The 13921-nt window shown below is 48.4% G+C and overlaps 9 protein-coding genes and 1 long non-coding RNA gene across 13 annotated transcripts; 6 read left to right on the forward strand and 4 right to left on the reverse strand.

Annotated features, from left to right (window-relative positions):
* The first annotated feature begins 18 nt into the window (after positions 1-18).
* LOC136187049 (mitochondrial import inner membrane translocase subunit Tim22-like) lies at positions 19-1178 on the forward strand. The gene is made up of 4 exons (XM_065974560.1): positions 19-563; positions 613-809; positions 855-927; positions 973-1178. The coding sequence occupies exons 1-4, from the start codon at positions 335-337 to the stop codon at positions 1047-1049; spliced, it is 576 nt and encodes a 191-aa protein (XP_065830632.1). The 5' UTR covers positions 19-334; the 3' UTR covers positions 1050-1178.
* Positions 1085-2368, reverse strand: LOC136187042 (trypsin-like). The gene has a single exon (XM_065974554.1). It carries the CDS (start codon positions 2351-2353, stop codon positions 1190-1192), a length of 1164 nt encoding a protein of 387 aa, XP_065830626.1. The 5' UTR covers positions 2354-2368; the 3' UTR covers positions 1085-1189.
* A 659-nt stretch (positions 2369-3027) lies between these two features.
* On the forward strand, positions 3028-4249 carry LOC136187540 (uncharacterized). Its single transcript, XR_010669920.1, has 3 exons — positions 3028-3331; positions 3451-3677; positions 3741-4249. It is a non-coding gene; the product is annotated as an uncharacterized lncRNA (long non-coding RNA).
* Positions 3028-4976, reverse strand: LOC136187531 (phosphorylase b kinase gamma catalytic chain, liver/testis isoform-like). 2 transcript variants are annotated; one of them, XM_065975149.1, is made up of 9 exons: positions 4611-4971; positions 4405-4559; positions 4293-4347; positions 4155-4220; positions 4022-4094; positions 3882-3969; positions 3709-3829; positions 3448-3655; positions 3028-3383 (listed from the first exon to the last, which is right to left on the reverse strand). In XM_065975149.1, the coding sequence occupies exons 1-9, from the start codon at positions 4709-4711 to the stop codon at positions 3066-3068; spliced, it is 1185 nt and encodes a 394-aa protein (XP_065831221.1). In that variant the 5' UTR covers positions 4712-4971; the 3' UTR covers positions 3028-3065. The 2 variants fall into 2 exon arrangements, with proteins under 2 accessions (XP_065831221.1, XP_065831220.1); XM_065975148.1 differs by having other exon boundaries at positions 4405-4976.
* Positions 4282-7908, forward strand: LOC136187528 (BLOC-3 complex member HPS4-like). Its single transcript, XM_065975145.1, has 13 exons — positions 4282-4942; positions 5078-5212; positions 5280-5387; positions 5441-5581; positions 5635-5729; positions 5783-5855; positions 5906-5930; positions 6002-7020; positions 7073-7189; positions 7241-7315; positions 7366-7423; positions 7474-7582; positions 7637-7908. The coding sequence occupies exons 1-13, from the start codon at positions 4802-4804 to the stop codon at positions 7854-7856; spliced, it is 2316 nt and encodes a 771-aa protein (XP_065831217.1). The 5' UTR covers positions 4282-4801; the 3' UTR covers positions 7857-7908.
* LOC136187324 (profilin-4-like) lies at positions 7885-8280 on the reverse strand. The gene has a single exon (XM_065974903.1). The coding sequence runs from the start codon at positions 8278-8280 to the stop codon at positions 7885-7887; it is 396 nt and encodes a 131-aa protein (XP_065830975.1).
* Positions 8281-8336: 56 nt separating this feature from the next.
* On the forward strand, positions 8337-9558 carry LOC136187533 (uncharacterized). 2 transcript variants are annotated; one of them, XM_065975153.1, is made up of 3 exons: positions 8337-9075; positions 9128-9436; positions 9493-9558. In XM_065975153.1, exons 1-2 carry the CDS (start codon positions 8358-8360, stop codon positions 9397-9399), a joined length of 990 nt encoding a protein of 329 aa, XP_065831225.1. In that variant the 5' UTR covers positions 8337-8357; the 3' UTR covers positions 9400-9436; positions 9493-9558. The 2 variants fall into 2 exon arrangements, with proteins under 2 accessions (XP_065831225.1, XP_065831224.1); XM_065975152.1 differs by having other exon boundaries at positions 9128-9558.
* A 10-nt stretch (positions 9559-9568) lies between these two features.
* On the forward strand, positions 9569-10560 carry LOC136187537 (uncharacterized). 2 transcript variants are annotated; one of them, XM_065975160.1, is made up of 3 exons: positions 9569-10158; positions 10212-10435; positions 10486-10560. In XM_065975160.1, exons 1-2 carry the CDS (start codon positions 9613-9615, stop codon positions 10425-10427), a joined length of 762 nt encoding a protein of 253 aa, XP_065831232.1. In that variant the 5' UTR covers positions 9569-9612; the 3' UTR covers positions 10428-10435; positions 10486-10560. The 2 variants fall into 2 exon arrangements, with proteins under 2 accessions (XP_065831232.1, XP_065831231.1); XM_065975159.1 differs by having other exon boundaries at positions 10212-10560.
* Positions 10399-10978, reverse strand: LOC136187539 (protein bicaudal D-like). The gene is made up of 4 exons (XM_065975161.1): positions 10813-10978; positions 10709-10762; positions 10542-10657; positions 10399-10486 (listed from the first exon to the last, which is right to left on the reverse strand). Exons 1-4 carry the CDS (start codon positions 10885-10887, stop codon positions 10471-10473), a joined length of 261 nt encoding a protein of 86 aa, XP_065831233.1. The 5' UTR covers positions 10888-10978; the 3' UTR covers positions 10399-10470.
* Positions 10484-13903, forward strand: LOC136187529 (copine-8-like). Its single transcript, XM_065975146.1, has 26 exons — positions 10484-10546; positions 10607-10818; positions 10864-10994; positions 11041-11087; positions 11144-11190; positions 11255-11361; positions 11413-11455; positions 11514-11593; positions 11651-11682; positions 11735-11763; positions 11827-11930; positions 11986-12090; positions 12144-12185; positions 12241-12310; positions 12364-12417; positions 12465-12526; positions 12577-12623; positions 12673-12778; positions 12828-12903; positions 12956-13043; positions 13099-13138; positions 13190-13222; positions 13271-13343; positions 13411-13468; positions 13525-13598; positions 13653-13903. The coding sequence occupies exons 3-26, from the start codon at positions 10948-10950 to the stop codon at positions 13848-13850; spliced, it is 1662 nt and encodes a 553-aa protein (XP_065831218.1). The 5' UTR covers positions 10484-10546; positions 10607-10818; positions 10864-10947; the 3' UTR covers positions 13851-13903.
* The last annotated feature ends 18 nt before the right edge of the window (positions 13904-13921 follow it).

A 13921-nucleotide genomic window follows, 5' to 3' on the forward strand; every position in this document is an offset into this window, starting at 1 on the left:
AGTGTGGGACGATGAGTCACGGCCATCGCCTCGACGTCTTCCCTACAGACCGTGCTTGCGCCTTGAACACCGACGTGAGGTCGGATAGGGGCCGTGACCAGCAGTTGAGACTCCAGAGAAGAAACGTGTAGAGATAATGCGGTGTACTGCCAGCCTTCCATAGAAACGTACTCCAATTGTAGCTCGTGTGATATAAAAAGGACGAAGGAGATGCCCAAGAGGAGCAAATAGAACAAAGAAGACGAGAGAAAGGGTTTGAAACCTCCCGGCGACGCACGCGCATTGAGAGGGGCTGGACATCGATGGTTCCAAGTTCCACCTTCCTTTAATATCTATGGTTCCACCACTGTACGCTTATATGGACGAAACGAAGAACGGAGCGAACGTTGGACTAGACGTATCTGATAGTCTAGAGCGGCTGCGTAAAGGGACACCGCTCAGCGGTCCCGTGCAGCCTCATCGATGGATGGACTTAGTCGGTCAGCGAAAAACAGGACAAGAGCTGATGATCGAGCGAGGAATGGAAAGCTGCATGTTTAAAACGGGAATAAGTTCAGTAATAGGTAAAATAAATGGCACGTGTTTTCGGATAATTAATTCATTATACTGTAGGATATGGGTTGGGTGTTGTACTCGGCCTTTTTACCGCTGGTGTCGAATCTAATGTGAGCATGGGCCCTGGTAACGTAATTCAAGAGCAGACAGTACGAGAAGTTTTTCGGGATTTACGGCAACGAGGTCACTCCTACGGAAAGAATTTTGCTGTCGTGGGAGCCATGTTCTCTTGCACGGAATGCGCTCTTGAAACGGTACGATTTTCGTACGGGAATGACACATTTCAAGGTTTTCTACAGGTCAGAGGAAAGAGTGATAATTGGAACAGCCCTATGTCAGGATGCATTACTGGAGGTGTTCTTGGCCTAAGAGGTATGTATACTAATCATATTATTTAGATAATTTTCTTTTGCGTAGCTGGAGTTCAGGCTGGCATGCTTGGGTGTGCTGGCTTTGCGGCGTTTTCTACCGTTATTGACTACTATCTCAGGTAAGATCACAAAGAGAAGACCACAAGTGATTTTGCTCAGCAACTTTCTCTTCGGCCCACGGACATAAAGCAGTCTCCGTACAAAAAACAGTCTATGCAACTCTTATCTAATAAATAGTCTTATTTCTTTCCAGTCCAAGTGGACTAACCATAGCACAATCGATACGAAAGGACTTGGTGGATCCAGTCAAGATGACGATAGACATTCACATACACAGCCGGCTTTGAACTACTACAGTCCCTATCGCCGACACTGACAACGCCAGCAAGAGCGTGTCGATCACTCCCGTCGCCCATTGACACGATCAATGAACCGCCGCTGTCGCCATGGCAACCGTTAACACTTCCGTTGACGCACGTCATACCGGACAGATTCGTATCCGACAAAGTATCATACTCCTGACGAACCGCTTCGCACGCGTGCGTCGTCTCGACGCTGACTTCATGAGCGATCGCACTTTGATCGGAAAAATAAGCCAATTCGCCGACTCGAACGTCGCGTGTCGGCAAGCAAATCGCCGAAACGCCGTTGCCGTTCGCGTCGAGTGAAACTGGTCGATCGAGTTCGATTAGAGCGATATCGTGCTCGACGCCGGAGACGCCGTAGCGACGATGAATGGCGGCGGTGACGATCGAGAAATTCCGTCGATTTCCGGGAACGTGCACGTGACAATTTTTCGCGGGGATATTGTCGAAGCAGTGCGCAGCGGTGACGACCCATCGATCGTTGACGAGACTTCCGACGCACACGGGATTTGCATCGTTGAGGATTCTAAGTTGCACCGTCCAGGGCACGCGGTCGCGCACGTGTCTACTAGTATTGTAGCGTCCGCAATTGTCGACGTCGAACGTCGGCGGCGACGCCCCCGCCGATCGTCTGCAGCGAAACGACGAACGGCGAGGATTTTTCGCGAAGGTTAGCGTTAGTTTGAAGCAGTCCTGTTTCGCGAGTCTGGAAAGAATTAGTAGATTTCCTTCGCCGTACGTCGCCGTCATCGTTTCGCGATTGCACAGCGTGCGACTGCTATTGATTTTCAGCGGCGACTCGTGCTGGATCTTTAGCCATCGGCCGCGTTTGCACTTGCCGCCGTTCTTCGCGTTCCGACGCGACGCGGCGATGAGATCGTCGACGACGACGGTGACGCGCTGGTCGCGTTTGACTGAGCGTCGGAAAAAGCACGTTCGGTTTGACGTCAAGATCAAACGACAACCGGTACGTAATGACTCGTTCGTTACGCGGCACTCGTTCGCGTTCGTCGCGACGACGAGTGCCACGACGAGCGTGCAGAGCGCGAGTTTCCTAGTCATGTGTGCGGCGGATATGACTGAAGCGATTTTGCAGCTCCTTTTATCCCTTGGCTTCTTCCGGGAGCGCTTCCGGGGACTGATAGGCACATTACATCACCTATAATCTGTACTCAGCTGGATGAGAAATTTTCCCCATTACCCAACTCTATTTTCTAAAGGTTGCTTGGCGTGGGAAACGAGATAAGCGCGACTCCTGCGACCACGCCTGGGGTGCGTGGACAAATTGATTGGATTCCGACGAGTACATACTTTTCCTAAGGAATTCACTTCTTAGGGTTCTTTTGGCAGACAAGGTACCGCGTCGAGCACTTGCTATTCTCGTGCACCAAAAGTTCCCATTGACCGGAAGTGGTCAACATTTGGGAGTGGCCACGTGAATCCAACGTGCCTTTCCGAGAAGGAAATACTCCGCGCGCGTGCCGTTATTTATATAGTGTCCAAAAGACTTCCAAAATTCATGACGTATGCGTAGTACGAAGGGGGAAGTGCGCTGTTCAGAGTAGGAAACTCAGCTCACTCTCCGTCTCATGAATCAAGCTGATTGAGTGATTGACTGATTGATTGACGGCTACTTATGCAAATGAAAATCCTTTCTGAAGAAGCGTTTCACCATTCTCAGAATCCCTAATGTATTCAGTGGAAATCTCTTTATCTCCCCCCCCCCCCCCCCCCCCCCCCTGTATACGTAACATACATACATACACAAGTTCAACTAGTACGGATGAAACGATTCAAGTTTAAGCGAAGCGTGAGGCGACGATCCCGAATACTTGAACAACTCCGTTTTGGGTTGATTCTCGAATAGGGTCGCTCGATTCTGATTGTCGCCACGCTTCACCCAGTGACCGTAGATCTTGAACGCGCACTCGTCAATCAGCTTTCGCATAAACCGATAACGATAGGGCGCCGAGCTGATGCTCATCAGACTAACGGGTGCCTCTTGAACGTGCCCAATCGTCATAGTAAACAAAACGGCGAGTATGTAAACTTTGAATTTGCGTCGAGGCGAAAACTCCTGCTCACTTCGTTGCTAAGAGATTATAATAATTTCCCCTGTAGAAGTCTCAACCTAATCCTCATCCTTTTTTTCTTACTAGTGATATGGTCATCCATGGATGATTGAGTGCTTCGACAGCAGAAAGGCGTTTCGTTGGATCCAAGCAGAGAAGCTGCCGTATGAGATCCTTTGCTCCGTCGCTGATGTCGTCCCACTCGGGACTGGAAAACTTATACTTGCCTTCCATGATCGAGCGCAGCATCACCATCTGCTTTCGATGCCAAAACGGCGGAAAGCCGGCAAGCCTAAGAGATTGCAGGAATAAAGGCAAAAAAATTGAGCCAATAAATTGACGTACATCGTGTACATAATGACGCCACATGCCCACAGGTCAACCTCATTATCATAGCCAGGAGCGAAGAAGTCGACAGTGCATCGAAGCATCTCCGGAGCCAAGTAAGCCGGCGTGCCACACAGGTCTAGAAATCGTACGAGTCCCCCAGGCTCAATAGATACGCGTTCCCTACAAACCCCTTAGCGTGACTCCCCGGTATGGCGTGGCAAAACCGAAGTCAGACAGCTTCACTTTCATATCAGCATCCATCAAAATGTTCTCGGGCTATAGGTCACATGGTAATTGGCCCCGGCGTTCTCTTCTCGGCCTTTCTCACCTTCAGGTCTCTGTGAACATAGCCGCGTTCGTGTATGTGTTGCACGGCCGCGAGCAATTCCCTCATGATTGTCCTGCAAAATGAGTAAGAATCAGGCAAGAGGAAGGCATCCCGTTGCAGTGCACACAATCACCTCGTTTTCTTCTCTGACAGGCGAATGACTTTCGTTAGGTAATCAAACAGTTCCCCACCTTGGGCTCTGATGGGATGGATAGATAGATAGATAGATAGATAGATAAAACTGATGTCAAAAATCATTTTTCTGACTCACAGCTCAAAGATCAGAAAGAAGAAGGCCGACGATTCGAAGCTGTCTTTCAAACTGACTACGTGTGAACGCACGATCGAGACGGTGTCAATGTATATGGAAACGAGTCTCTTACCGATGTGCTTGTGGGGACAGACGTCTTCCAACGCTCGAATCTCCTCCTTTATCGCTCTCTCGATGTCGGGATCCTGCGTTTTGTCGACGATCTTCACGGCGAACATTTCGCCCGTCGTTTTCGACGTGCACTTTCGCACAACGCTCGACAAACCTCTACGAAGGAGATGAAAAAATGCGAAACAAATAAACGGAGAAGACGCCCACTGTCCGAGAATGTCCCCAGCATCGTAGTGCGCGTAAAACTCGGCGTCGGCCCGGTGTGCCGAGCTAAATTCCTCGTCAGCCTCGCCCGTCGTGTGCACCATAGACAAAGTCACGTGATTTGCGATCGCCGTAAGAACAAGACTCGCACACTATGAGGTAAAACGCTCCCGGCCTGGGTCGCGTCTTTCAGCATGGCTTCTGCATCGGAATCGACCGCTTTCGGATCGTTCGGCGTCTCCTTCTTCATCTACGATCACTCGGCGCTGGTAAAGGAGTCGGACAAGATCGAAGACGCCGTCAAATTTTATCATCCGAAAGAGCAATTCCACCTGGTAGGATCATTCATTCGTTCGTCAGGAGTAGGCTTTTTCCAAGCCTTTTTCTTCCCACCCCCCTCGCGTGTCATGTCATGTGGTCGATCGATGATGCGTCACACTGACTCCCTATGCTTTTTTGCAACGTTCTAGCCGAAGGTGAGGGAACGCTGCTCGCAAATAATCGGCATTACGGACGGAATTCTCAACCTGACCGGCTCGCGACCGAACATCCTAAGTTTGAAGCAGGAAAAATTCACACTCGTCTACGAAGACGTCTACGGACTGGTATGGTCGAGGAGAAGAGGGAAAAAAATGTCTCGTTATTAATTAATTAATTAATATTTTTTTCTAGGTACTGGCGGGAAAGGAGACGGAACCGGATGAACTCCTGCGACGACGCATGAAGCGACTATATGACTTGTTTGTCTTTTATCATGGAAGTTTGGGAAACGTGCTAAAAGTGAGGGGGAGGGGATTGATTAATTAATCAATTTATTCCTGCTTTTTTTGTAGCAAATGAAGAATAGTGATCAGGCGTTTGTTGACAAACTTGAGTTCGTATGGAAGCAGTACTATCGCGAGGAAAAGACGAGCACGAAAACGAAATTGGTGCGGAATCTTTTCAACGTGATAGACTTCGTCGAACTTCCAAAGGTCATTTTCAATAGCATTGAGAAAGAGAGGAAAAGAGTATTGTTCTTTGGCAGAACGGACGGCAATATTTCCTAAAAGCGTCGCAGATACTGCAGAGTAGCCAGAGGCGAGACGGAATCCTCGCCGGCTGTATCCTCTACGATAAGGAGTAACGACTCATTAGGAGTACGAAGAGAGACTAAATAGCAGCGATTTCTCCAGGGTCTTATGCACTCAACTCACGCCCAAACTCACAGCCAAAGTCTTAGTATTTGCAAAGCGAACAGCAGGACAGGTGAGTAAGAGAGAATTCACGTGTTGATACTCTATGCTCTCGTCTCACAGAGACCGACTCATCCAATCAATACAGGTATTGTGCACTATGCACTATATATATATATATATATATAGAGAGAGAGAGAGAGAGATGCGTTTTCCAAGGCTTGGCGACCCTTCCGGGCTTCATCAATCTCTACCCCGTCTATCTGCGACGCGACGAATACGATCATCTTGCCGGTCTGCGTCGTCGGGCGGGAAACGCGCCGAAAACGCTCTCGACAAAGATTCCCGTCGTTTCCGACACGCCGTCGACGTCGCCGTCGCCCGTGCCCGTCTGCTCGTCCATCTACACGCTCGATCGACGCCGGGATTCCAATTCTGGCTTGAACAGCGCCAGCAGCTCGGCGGCGAGCGCGAAAAACCCGAGTCCGGTGACGCCGCGTCGTTCTCGTCACCCCGCCTCGCCGTTGTCGACGCGGAAGAATCCGCGCACGTCGTCGCCGTCGCCGAGGTCGCAACGTCGTGATCCGATTGAATCGACTTCGTCGCTTGTTGCCAACGGAAACGCTCATCCCGTAGCGGACCAAGTGGGGCGACAACCGAAAAATGAAATAATAGAGAGAAGCACGGTTCGAGTAAAGGAAGACGTCACGATAAATGAAGGCGAAGGAAGCGATCTAAAGGTCCCTAAACCAACTTCGAATCGTCTGTCTCCTATTGGACCTACGTCGCTGCCGTCGTCGTTGTACGGTTCGTTCGATGCGCAAGCAGCGGCAACGCAAGGCGAGACCTTGCCACGGTCGGAGAATCCGAGTCGAGCGCAGTCGGTCGAGAGCAGCGAGAGCGTGTACCTTGATTGCAAGGCGGTTGTAGACAGCTCCGCTTCGCCGAGCCCCTTTGAGTCGAATAGATCCAATAGGTCACCTTCTGGTGTGCAGACCGACGCGAGACGTCGTTCGTGGGTTAGTGATGAGGTTAGCACGGAAGTCGTTCTCGTTGACGACGACGAAGAAGAAGAGACGGGGCAGCGGCCTGTCAAGAGAAGTCGATCGGGGGCTATTTCGCTGGTCGAGGAGGTTGATGCTGCGGTGGATCGAGGAGTCAAGACCGCTGCTGAAGGAAAGCAGCCGCCGCCGCCGCCACCGCCGCCACCGCCGCCGCCACCGCCTCCAGATAACAAAGTACGGCACTGAGATAATGATGATCATTCTTATAGTATGAAACGGCGGGTAGGTTGCTGGGTTTGAATCAGCTGTTCTCTACATTCAAGCTCCGGAACAGTCAAACATGGTTCTTGCCTTGTTGGCCGAGGAGACGCTGACTCAGGACGACGCCACTTTGCGATGTTTAGTGAGAACGATGGATGGGTTTGACTAAACAGATAGCTAATCTTTGTGTCAGTGGGAAGGTTCGCTGCCTCATCTCGCCGATCTTCAAGTGGAGATTAAAGCCTCTCTCACGTCAGTCCAACATCCAGTACGTATATGCATGAAGAGTCTGGCTCGAGAGACATCTTCTCGTCGTAGGGAACAATTAACCGATTTTTCTACGCCTCTTATAATGGATACGAACACACGTTAGACAGTAAGATGGGTACTTGTGATTGGTTGTGTGACAAAACTGACTGTCTTTAGCAAATGCCTTTACTGCAAGCAACCGCTCATCAACAAACTTTCTCAAGGGTACGAAACTAATGCATAACACTTTCCTAGTCGATTCATCAGTATCTGATGTGACGTTGAAGTAAGCAGGAGAACTTTTTCACGCGTACATAAAGTCAAAGCCTTTTTTTTCTAGAGCGTTTTCCGGGAACGTAACGTATGGACGACATTCCCTTCACAGAGAAGTCTACTTTCAAACGCGCAAAAGCGGTCAAGCGAGCAGAGTACAAAGCAGCAGCGTCTCTCCGGAGGCGAGAGAGGCGAAAAACGCCTCCGCCGACTCCGGCCAGTCATTCGGAATCGAGAGTACGGCGCGAAGCCAACTAGCCGAAGAACTTGGCTATTCGGTCTTTTAAAAAATTACTTGTGTAGGACTACTAGTATCTACTTGGATTTATCTCGAAAGTAGCTCGCTAGCCTTTCTACGGCATCGACGCACACGCTCGGTGTCATAGTCGCGCTATACGTCGCCGTGACGACGAATGTCGCCGTTTTCGTTGCGATCAGTCCGCCGCGCGACTTGCTTTTCGCGTAAATCGACGTTCGATCGGCGCGAACGCATTCGTAGCGAACGTCGCCGAAGACGAGACCGGTTTCGCGAAGCGACGATGGCGATTTGAAGGCGGCGACGAGCTTGCGGCACTCGTCCGCGTCGACGGCGTATCCGATCGACGTCGCTTTGATGGAAGAGTCTTTTCGCTTGATTACAGCGCACTGTTCGACGTGCCCCGTTGCGATGAGAGAATCGTGGAGCAAATTCTGCAGCTGATTTAGAGACATGCAACCAAGGCAACGCCAACAAGAACAAGGAAGTCTAGCGCACTAGCGTCGCGGGCGTGGTGAGGGGTGGTGGCAACATGGCGGAGGCCGACGAGTCCGTCTTTCTCAGCTATACTCACTGTCCCCGTCTCAACGTCAAAGACTATGAAGAGAAGAGGCAGTTGAAGAGCAAACATAGAGAGTATGTGAAAGCGCTGGCGGTAACTTTACGCTGGCTCGGCGTCAACGCGATCGTGGATCAGTTCGTCGAAGACGACCCCCCTGAAAACTGGCCTATGTGGACGGAGACGCAGATAAAGAAGAGCAAGTGGGTACTCGTTATCTGCACCGAATCGTATTATCCTAGCGTGACGGGAGCGAGGAAAGGCGACGAACTGCCTTCCGATAGAGGGGGCTCCTTCGAAGGACGCGTCATCTACAGCTTCCTAAACAGCAGCAAATCGGCAAGCTTCATTCCAGTTTTTCTTGTCGAAGGCAGAATAGAAGATGGCAGGAAAGAAAATCGGCAATCGTGGATACCACAAAGCATATCAGGAGCAACAGCTTACGACCTTCACTTGCCGTTCCCGACTGACAAAAAATCGGCCATTGAACTTATTGAAAATCCGTCCAGTGAGGACTATCTCCATCGCCAGGACTTTTTAAAACTTTACAAACGACTGACAACGGATCCAGGAGCTCACAAATTGCCAGAACTTGGATCAAAAGTTGAACCAGTTTTGCCTGTGGTTCATAGCCAGCTTACATCAATAGGAAGTTCAATTTCTGCTGATTCTCAAACCAAACTCAATCCAAGTAGGGGTCTATGTCATTATGATTCACACAGGCAGGTTTCAATGATTTTTAGGTTTAGATCCCAATAGTCGACTGACGCAGCGGCAGTCTCTCCGACTTGCCAAAGCGATGGGGAAAGATTGGAAGTCGCTTGCACGCACCTTGGGGTTTCAGGATGGCGAAATAGATAATTTTGAGTATGTTGGGCGCGATGATCTCAAAGAGCAGGCATACAAAATGCTCATAGCGTGGATGCAAAAACAGGGCAGTCGATCGACGTGGGTTCGGCTTGGCAAGGCCATGGAGGAAGCAGACCTTTTGCATTATAGCTATAGAGTCAATTGATGACATCTCTCCCCTCTCCCCTCAACAATCATACCTTGTACGTGTTTTGATTTCATTTTTGAACTCCCTTGATACGTATGTTTTCGTTTATAGTATCACGTGAAGTGCGCTCGTTCGTAAAACCTATTTATAACCATTGGCAATCGTTGCACAACCTGATGCCATGGCCGGCTGAGGCGCGTATCTAATGCAAGCGTCATATAGTTCGTCAGAATGGCTACAGGAGGTGACGACACTCCCGCTCTGTTCAAATTTCCGCGAACGCGCCATCTATTCGACGCCGGCGGTCACGGCGTCTCTCGCGACGACCTGCTGATGGATCGAACCGAAGCGGATGCGTTCTATTCGAAACGAGGCGGTCGCCAGACCGTCGTGACGGTCGAAGAAAAGGTCGACGGCGCCAACTTGGGCATATCGATCTCGCCGAGCGACTATCGGATCATGGTGCAGAATCGGGCCCACTACGTCAACTCGCAGACGCACAAACAGTTTGCGCTTCTCGACCAGTGGCTCGACGAGCACAGCGCCGCCCTCTTCGACGTCATCGAACCCGGACGACACGTACTGTTCGGCGAGTGGCTCTATGCCAAGCATTCGATTCACTACACGAGACTGCCCGGCTATTTTCTCGCGTTCGATATTTACGATCGAAAGGCGGGACGATTCCTGAGTCGACGCGCGAGAAATCGGCGGCTCGAGTCGTCTGGGATACCAACTGTGAGATTGATAGCTGAGTGTCCAATCAGAGATCAAAAGCACGTATGATTCATGTCTATTTACTCTTGCTTTCCTTCGATTGTTCCTCTATTCAGGTTTTACAGCTTCTTGATAGTCCATCGGGTTTTTATGATGGTCCTTGTGAGGGGCTCTATTTGAGGATTGATGATGATGTAGACCCGCAGAAGGAGAAGGAAGCAGATCATTTTCTGCTGCAAAGAACCAAAGTGGTAAGGCCGGACTTTCTGCAGCAAATTGAAGAGCAGTGGACAAGGCAGAAACTCACGAAAAACATAGTGGTTTTTCATTAATTAAATAAGTTATGTGTACGATTCTGTTTTCTCTTCTTCTTCATTATCTCTTCTCTAGGCTACATTATAAAGGTCACGTTTTTTTTCAGAAAGCCTGTGCATCTAGTTAATTACATTTGGTTAAGTCGTCTGATTTCGTTGTCTTTTCTCTCAATTTCCAACTTTGCCGTTCTATACAGGCACGAGATGTTTTTCTTCAAGGCGACATTCTGTTCTTTCAATACAATGTTCTGGAAAATTGCCCTTTGATAGATTCCCTCATAAGAAATCAATATCTGCACCTCTTTCCTTAGCCTAGCCGCTTCCAATTTCACAGCGTCCAAATCTGCCTTTATCTGACAAACGAACAGACGGTTAAGACGTATCAATTGCAAAGCAAACCGACTTCAACGTAGGAGACTTCCTGCGAGTCTTCCTCTCTCAAATCTCCGTACAGATCGTCTTCAGTAATCGAGTCCATCGTCAGTCTCACGTGGGCCAGATACCCGGACAAATTCCGCACAGTCCAGCGGAAGCCCCCATGACGACAGCTCCGGCAACTCAAGTGGAATTGCGCCTGTCATGCAGGTAGAGACCCATAACAGTCGTCTATCACTTCCTCTCATGCCTGTAGGGATTTGTCGAGGACAGTCGACCATCACTTTTCGAAAGCCGACACCAGTAAGTTAGTCGAGCCTTGTTGCGTGTAAGCACCAGCCTTCGTCGCCTTCGTCTAGTGGTCGTCGTGTATTCTCGAACGGAAGAAACGGCTTCCTATCGCGAGGTAGAAGAAAGCGAAGCCTGGAAAGGGGAGGAAGTCTTTGCTGTTAGTTTAGTCCTGTCTCCAGGTTTGGCGTACCGAAGTGATGGAGAACACGCGAAATCCGGATTTCGTGACGACGTTCGTCATGGATTATATTTTCGAAGAACGTCAGCACCTGAAGTTCACCGCCTGGTGAGAAAAACTCGATTTTTTTCTGCCAATTTCACCTTTGATTTACTTCAGTTACGTCGATTCAACTTCTTCGCCGTCTGCGACTGATAAGCAGGTAGAAAGATAGAAAGACGTAAGGGTTTCGGTGCTATAGACGTCTCTTACGTGGAAAGGATTATTTGGGAAGTGTTGAATGTTCTCTTGGGGAGATTGTTGGAGCGCCTTCGTGCACGCTCATTCGACCTCTGACACAGTAATTCAGGGACCCTCTTGTATATGTATGTACCAAAGATTAAGATTCTGTGTTCAGCAAGGGAAGAAAAGAAGTTGGAAAATTGATTGGTATGTAAAGAGAAGGTGAAAAGGACCTTTGTCTGACTCAACGCTCTTATAGTGGTAGCAGAGGAAACTTCTGGAAGCAAGGTGGAACAAGAATAAATGAATAATTATGCAATGCAGATTTCTTTTGTCTCTTCTTCTCGCCAGGATCTAGTCCTGTTGCACTTCAGTGCAACGAAGCTGGACAAGAAAGATCTTTTCGGAAAATCGGATCCGTTTCTTGTGCTGACAAGAAAATTTGACGGGGGAAAGTGAGGCGACGAGAGCCAATGCAAGAAAATGTCACGTGTGAACGTCTATGCTTAGCTTTGTGCCAGTGCATAGAACAGAGGTGATAAAGAATACATTGAATCCATTCTGGCAGCCGTTCAGCATTCCTGTCACAGCATTGTGCAATGGAGACTATCACAGGTATGCTATTTGTATTTCATAAATGCCTTCTAATTACTTCCTTTATGTGCCAGAACGATTCGAATCGAATGCTATGATTGGGACAGTGATGGAGGGTAAACGTCTCTGTAGACTCTCTGTTTGTTATAATTAAATTTTCTGCCGGTGTAGTCATGACTACATAGGGTCTTTTATTACTACTCTTGCTGAATTGAAGTCAAAGCAGAGGGATTCATATTCGGTATGACTTCTACTGGGGAGTGGCTTTTTTGTTCATAGTAAAGGCTCTTACAGTGCGTGAACGAGCATAAGAGACGTAAGAAGAAAAACTACGTCAACTCTGGAACAGTGAGACCGACTACTCGAGACGTAAATCTGCTATCTGTTCTTGAAAGGTTAACGTGTTGAAGTGCGTGATACGTGAGAGATACACATTCTTGGATTTTATCAAGGGCGGGTAAATAAACAAGTTGGTCCCTTGTGGACAGCTATTATTTTCTTCCACAGATGCCAAATTCATTTCACTGTGGCCATAGACTTCACTGCTTCAAATGGTAGGCTACGCAATGCAGTCTTTATCTTCCCTGTTATTGGCATTGTTAGGACGACCCTGTCAGCCCACTTCGCTGCACTACGTCAATCCCTATCATTCCAATGATTATATCCTTGCGTTGACCGCCGTGGGAGAAGTCATTCAAGACTATGACACGTGAGCGTGGGCAGAATTCAACTGCTTGCAGTCAGTCGTTTTGTGTTAGTGACAAACTCTTTCCCGCCTTTGGATTCGGAGCCAAAGTGCCTCCTAGTACAGAAGTGTCTGACGAGTTTTTCTTAGTATGAATTCTTAGTATGTCGATAGTACAGAGATCGAGCTTATGACGTCTAGAATGGACATGCAACAAATCCCTACTGTACGGGAATTGAAGGGGTACTCGATGCCTATCATCAGTGCGTAAATGCAGTGCAGTTCTTTGGTAAGTACGTATGCCGCTACAGAACTGAAATGGCATCTAATAAAAAACCCTCAAGGTCCTACCAATTTTGCTCCGATAATCAATCACGTAGCAAGGTTTGTAGTTGCTGTGTCCTCGATTATAGTTAGTGACCGCCCTCTTTACAGGTTTGCTGAAAAGCAAAAGGATGTAAATCAAGGGTAAGTAGGTCGCATTCGCAGGTGCGCAAATATTTCAGCTGACTTTAGCTATTTTGTGTTGCTAATTTTAACCGACGGCGTAATTTCAGACATGGATGCAACAAAAGAAGCAATAGTTCAGGTAAGTACAACTGCATATAACGCGTCAATGATGACGGAGACTGACTCTGTCTATACTAAACTAAAAGGCATCTTATTTACCCATGTCTATCGTCATTATTGGAGTCGGTCAAGCAGATTTTACAGGTACTGTAGGAATCAAATTGAGTGTGTGACTGACGCCAAAGGAGCGGTTATTGTAGAAATGACAATTCTGGATGGTGATTTTGCTCGCGTAGAATCGCGCGGCAGAAAAGCCGACCGAGACATTGTTCAGGTAATTAATTAATTAATTAATTGATAGAAGAGAGCTAATCACAACCGGCTTCAGTTTGTTCCTTTTCGCGATTACGTATCAAGCAAGTCGGGTCGCGCTGGTAGAACTATTAAATCGTGGCAACTTTCCAGAGCTGTTCTGGCTGAGATACCTGATCAATTCTTGAATTATATGGACAAAAGAGGCGTCGCACCCCAAGCGCCGGTTGACTCCAAATTTCAAATACCAAAACCAGAAAGTTCTTGTTGTTAAAAAAATTGCATTTTTGACACTTTTATTAGAGATTAGCAGATTGGTAGAGCTGATTAGTACTGCTGTAGTGC

Source organism: Oscarella lobularis, chromosome 5, assembly GCF_947507565.1.
Source record: "Oscarella lobularis chromosome 5, ooOscLobu1.1, whole genome shotgun sequence".
NCBI lineage: Eukaryota > Metazoa > Porifera > Homoscleromorpha > Homosclerophorida > Oscarellidae > Oscarella > Oscarella lobularis.

What these genes read in the sequence shown, in the direction of transcription:
- LOC136187049 (XM_065974560.1), top strand. Translation starts at nt 335, where the DNA reads ATGGTTCCACCACTGTACGCTTATATGGACGAAACGAAGAACGGAGCG. An exon ending in CGGAATGCGCTCTTGAAACG is followed by an intron (nt 810 to 854) that starts GTACGATTTTCG and finishes GGTTTTCTACAG; the next exon opens with GTCAGAGGAAAGAGTGATAA. An exon ending in AGGTGTTCTTGGCCTAAGAG is followed by an intron (nt 928 to 972) that starts GTATGTATACTA and finishes TCTTTTGCGTAG; the next exon opens with CTGGAGTTCAGGCTGGCATG.
- LOC136187042 (XM_065974554.1), bottom strand. Translation starts at nt 2,353, where the DNA reads ATGACTAGGAAACTCGCGCTCTGCACGCTCGTCGTGGCACTCGTCGTC.
- LOC136187531 (XM_065975148.1), bottom strand. Translation starts at nt 4,711, where the DNA reads ATGGTGCACACGACGGGCGAGGCTGACGAGGAATTTAGCTCGGCACAC. An exon ending in CTGTCAGAGAAGAAAACGAG is followed by an intron (nt 4,095 to 4,154) that starts GTGATTGTGTGC and finishes CTCATTTTGCAG; the next exon opens with GACAATCATGAGGGAATTGC. An exon ending in CATGGATGACCATATCACTA is followed by an intron (nt 3,384 to 3,447) that starts GTAAGAAAAAAA and finishes ATAATCTCTTAG; the next exon opens with CAACGAAGTGAGCAGGAGTT.
- LOC136187528 (XM_065975145.1), top strand. Translation starts at nt 4,802, where the DNA reads ATGGCTTCTGCATCGGAATCGACCGCTTTCGGATCGTTCGGCGTCTCC. An exon ending in CACCGCCTCCAGATAACAAA is followed by an intron (nt 7,021 to 7,072) that starts GTACGGCACTGA and finishes AACGGCGGGTAG; the next exon opens with GTTGCTGGGTTTGAATCAGC. An exon ending in ATACGAACACACGTTAGACA is followed by an intron (nt 7,424 to 7,473) that starts GTAAGATGGGTA and finishes GACTGTCTTTAG; the next exon opens with CAAATGCCTTTACTGCAAGC.
- LOC136187324 (XM_065974903.1), bottom strand. Translation starts at nt 8,280, where the DNA reads ATGTCTCTAAATCAGCTGCAGAATTTGCTCCACGATTCTCTCATCGCA.
- LOC136187533 (XM_065975152.1), top strand. Translation starts at nt 8,358, where the DNA reads ATGGCGGAGGCCGACGAGTCCGTCTTTCTCAGCTATACTCACTGTCCC. An exon ending in TCAAACCAAACTCAATCCAA is followed by an intron (nt 9,076 to 9,127) that starts GTAGGGGTCTAT and finishes AATGATTTTTAG; the next exon opens with GTTTAGATCCCAATAGTCGA.
- LOC136187537 (XM_065975159.1), top strand. Translation starts at nt 9,613, where the DNA reads ATGGCTACAGGAGGTGACGACACTCCCGCTCTGTTCAAATTTCCGCGA. An exon ending in CAATCAGAGATCAAAAGCAC is followed by an intron (nt 10,159 to 10,211) that starts GTATGATTCATG and finishes TCCTCTATTCAG; the next exon opens with GTTTTACAGCTTCTTGATAG.
- LOC136187539 (XM_065975161.1), bottom strand. Translation starts at nt 10,887, where the DNA reads ATGGACTCGATTACTGAAGACGATCTGTACGGAGATTTGAGAGAGGAA. An exon ending in AGGAAGTCTCCTACGTTGAA is followed by an intron (nt 10,763 to 10,812) that starts GTCGGTTTGCTT and finishes TTCGTTTGTCAG; the next exon opens with ATAAAGGCAGATTTGGACGC. An exon ending in CGGCTAGGCTAAGGAAAGAG is followed by an intron (nt 10,658 to 10,708) that starts GTGCAGATATTG and finishes GCAATTTTCCAG; the next exon opens with AACATTGTATTGAAAGAACA.
- LOC136187529 (XM_065975146.1), top strand. Translation starts at nt 10,948, where the DNA reads ATGACGACAGCTCCGGCAACTCAAGTGGAATTGCGCCTGTCATGCAG. An exon ending in GAATTGCGCCTGTCATGCAG is followed by an intron (nt 10,995 to 11,040) that starts GTAGAGACCCAT and finishes TCATGCCTGTAG; the next exon opens with GGATTTGTCGAGGACAGTCG. An exon ending in CGGTCAAGCAGATTTTACAG is followed by an intron (nt 13,469 to 13,524) that starts GTACTGTAGGAA and finishes CGGTTATTGTAG; the next exon opens with AAATGACAATTCTGGATGGT.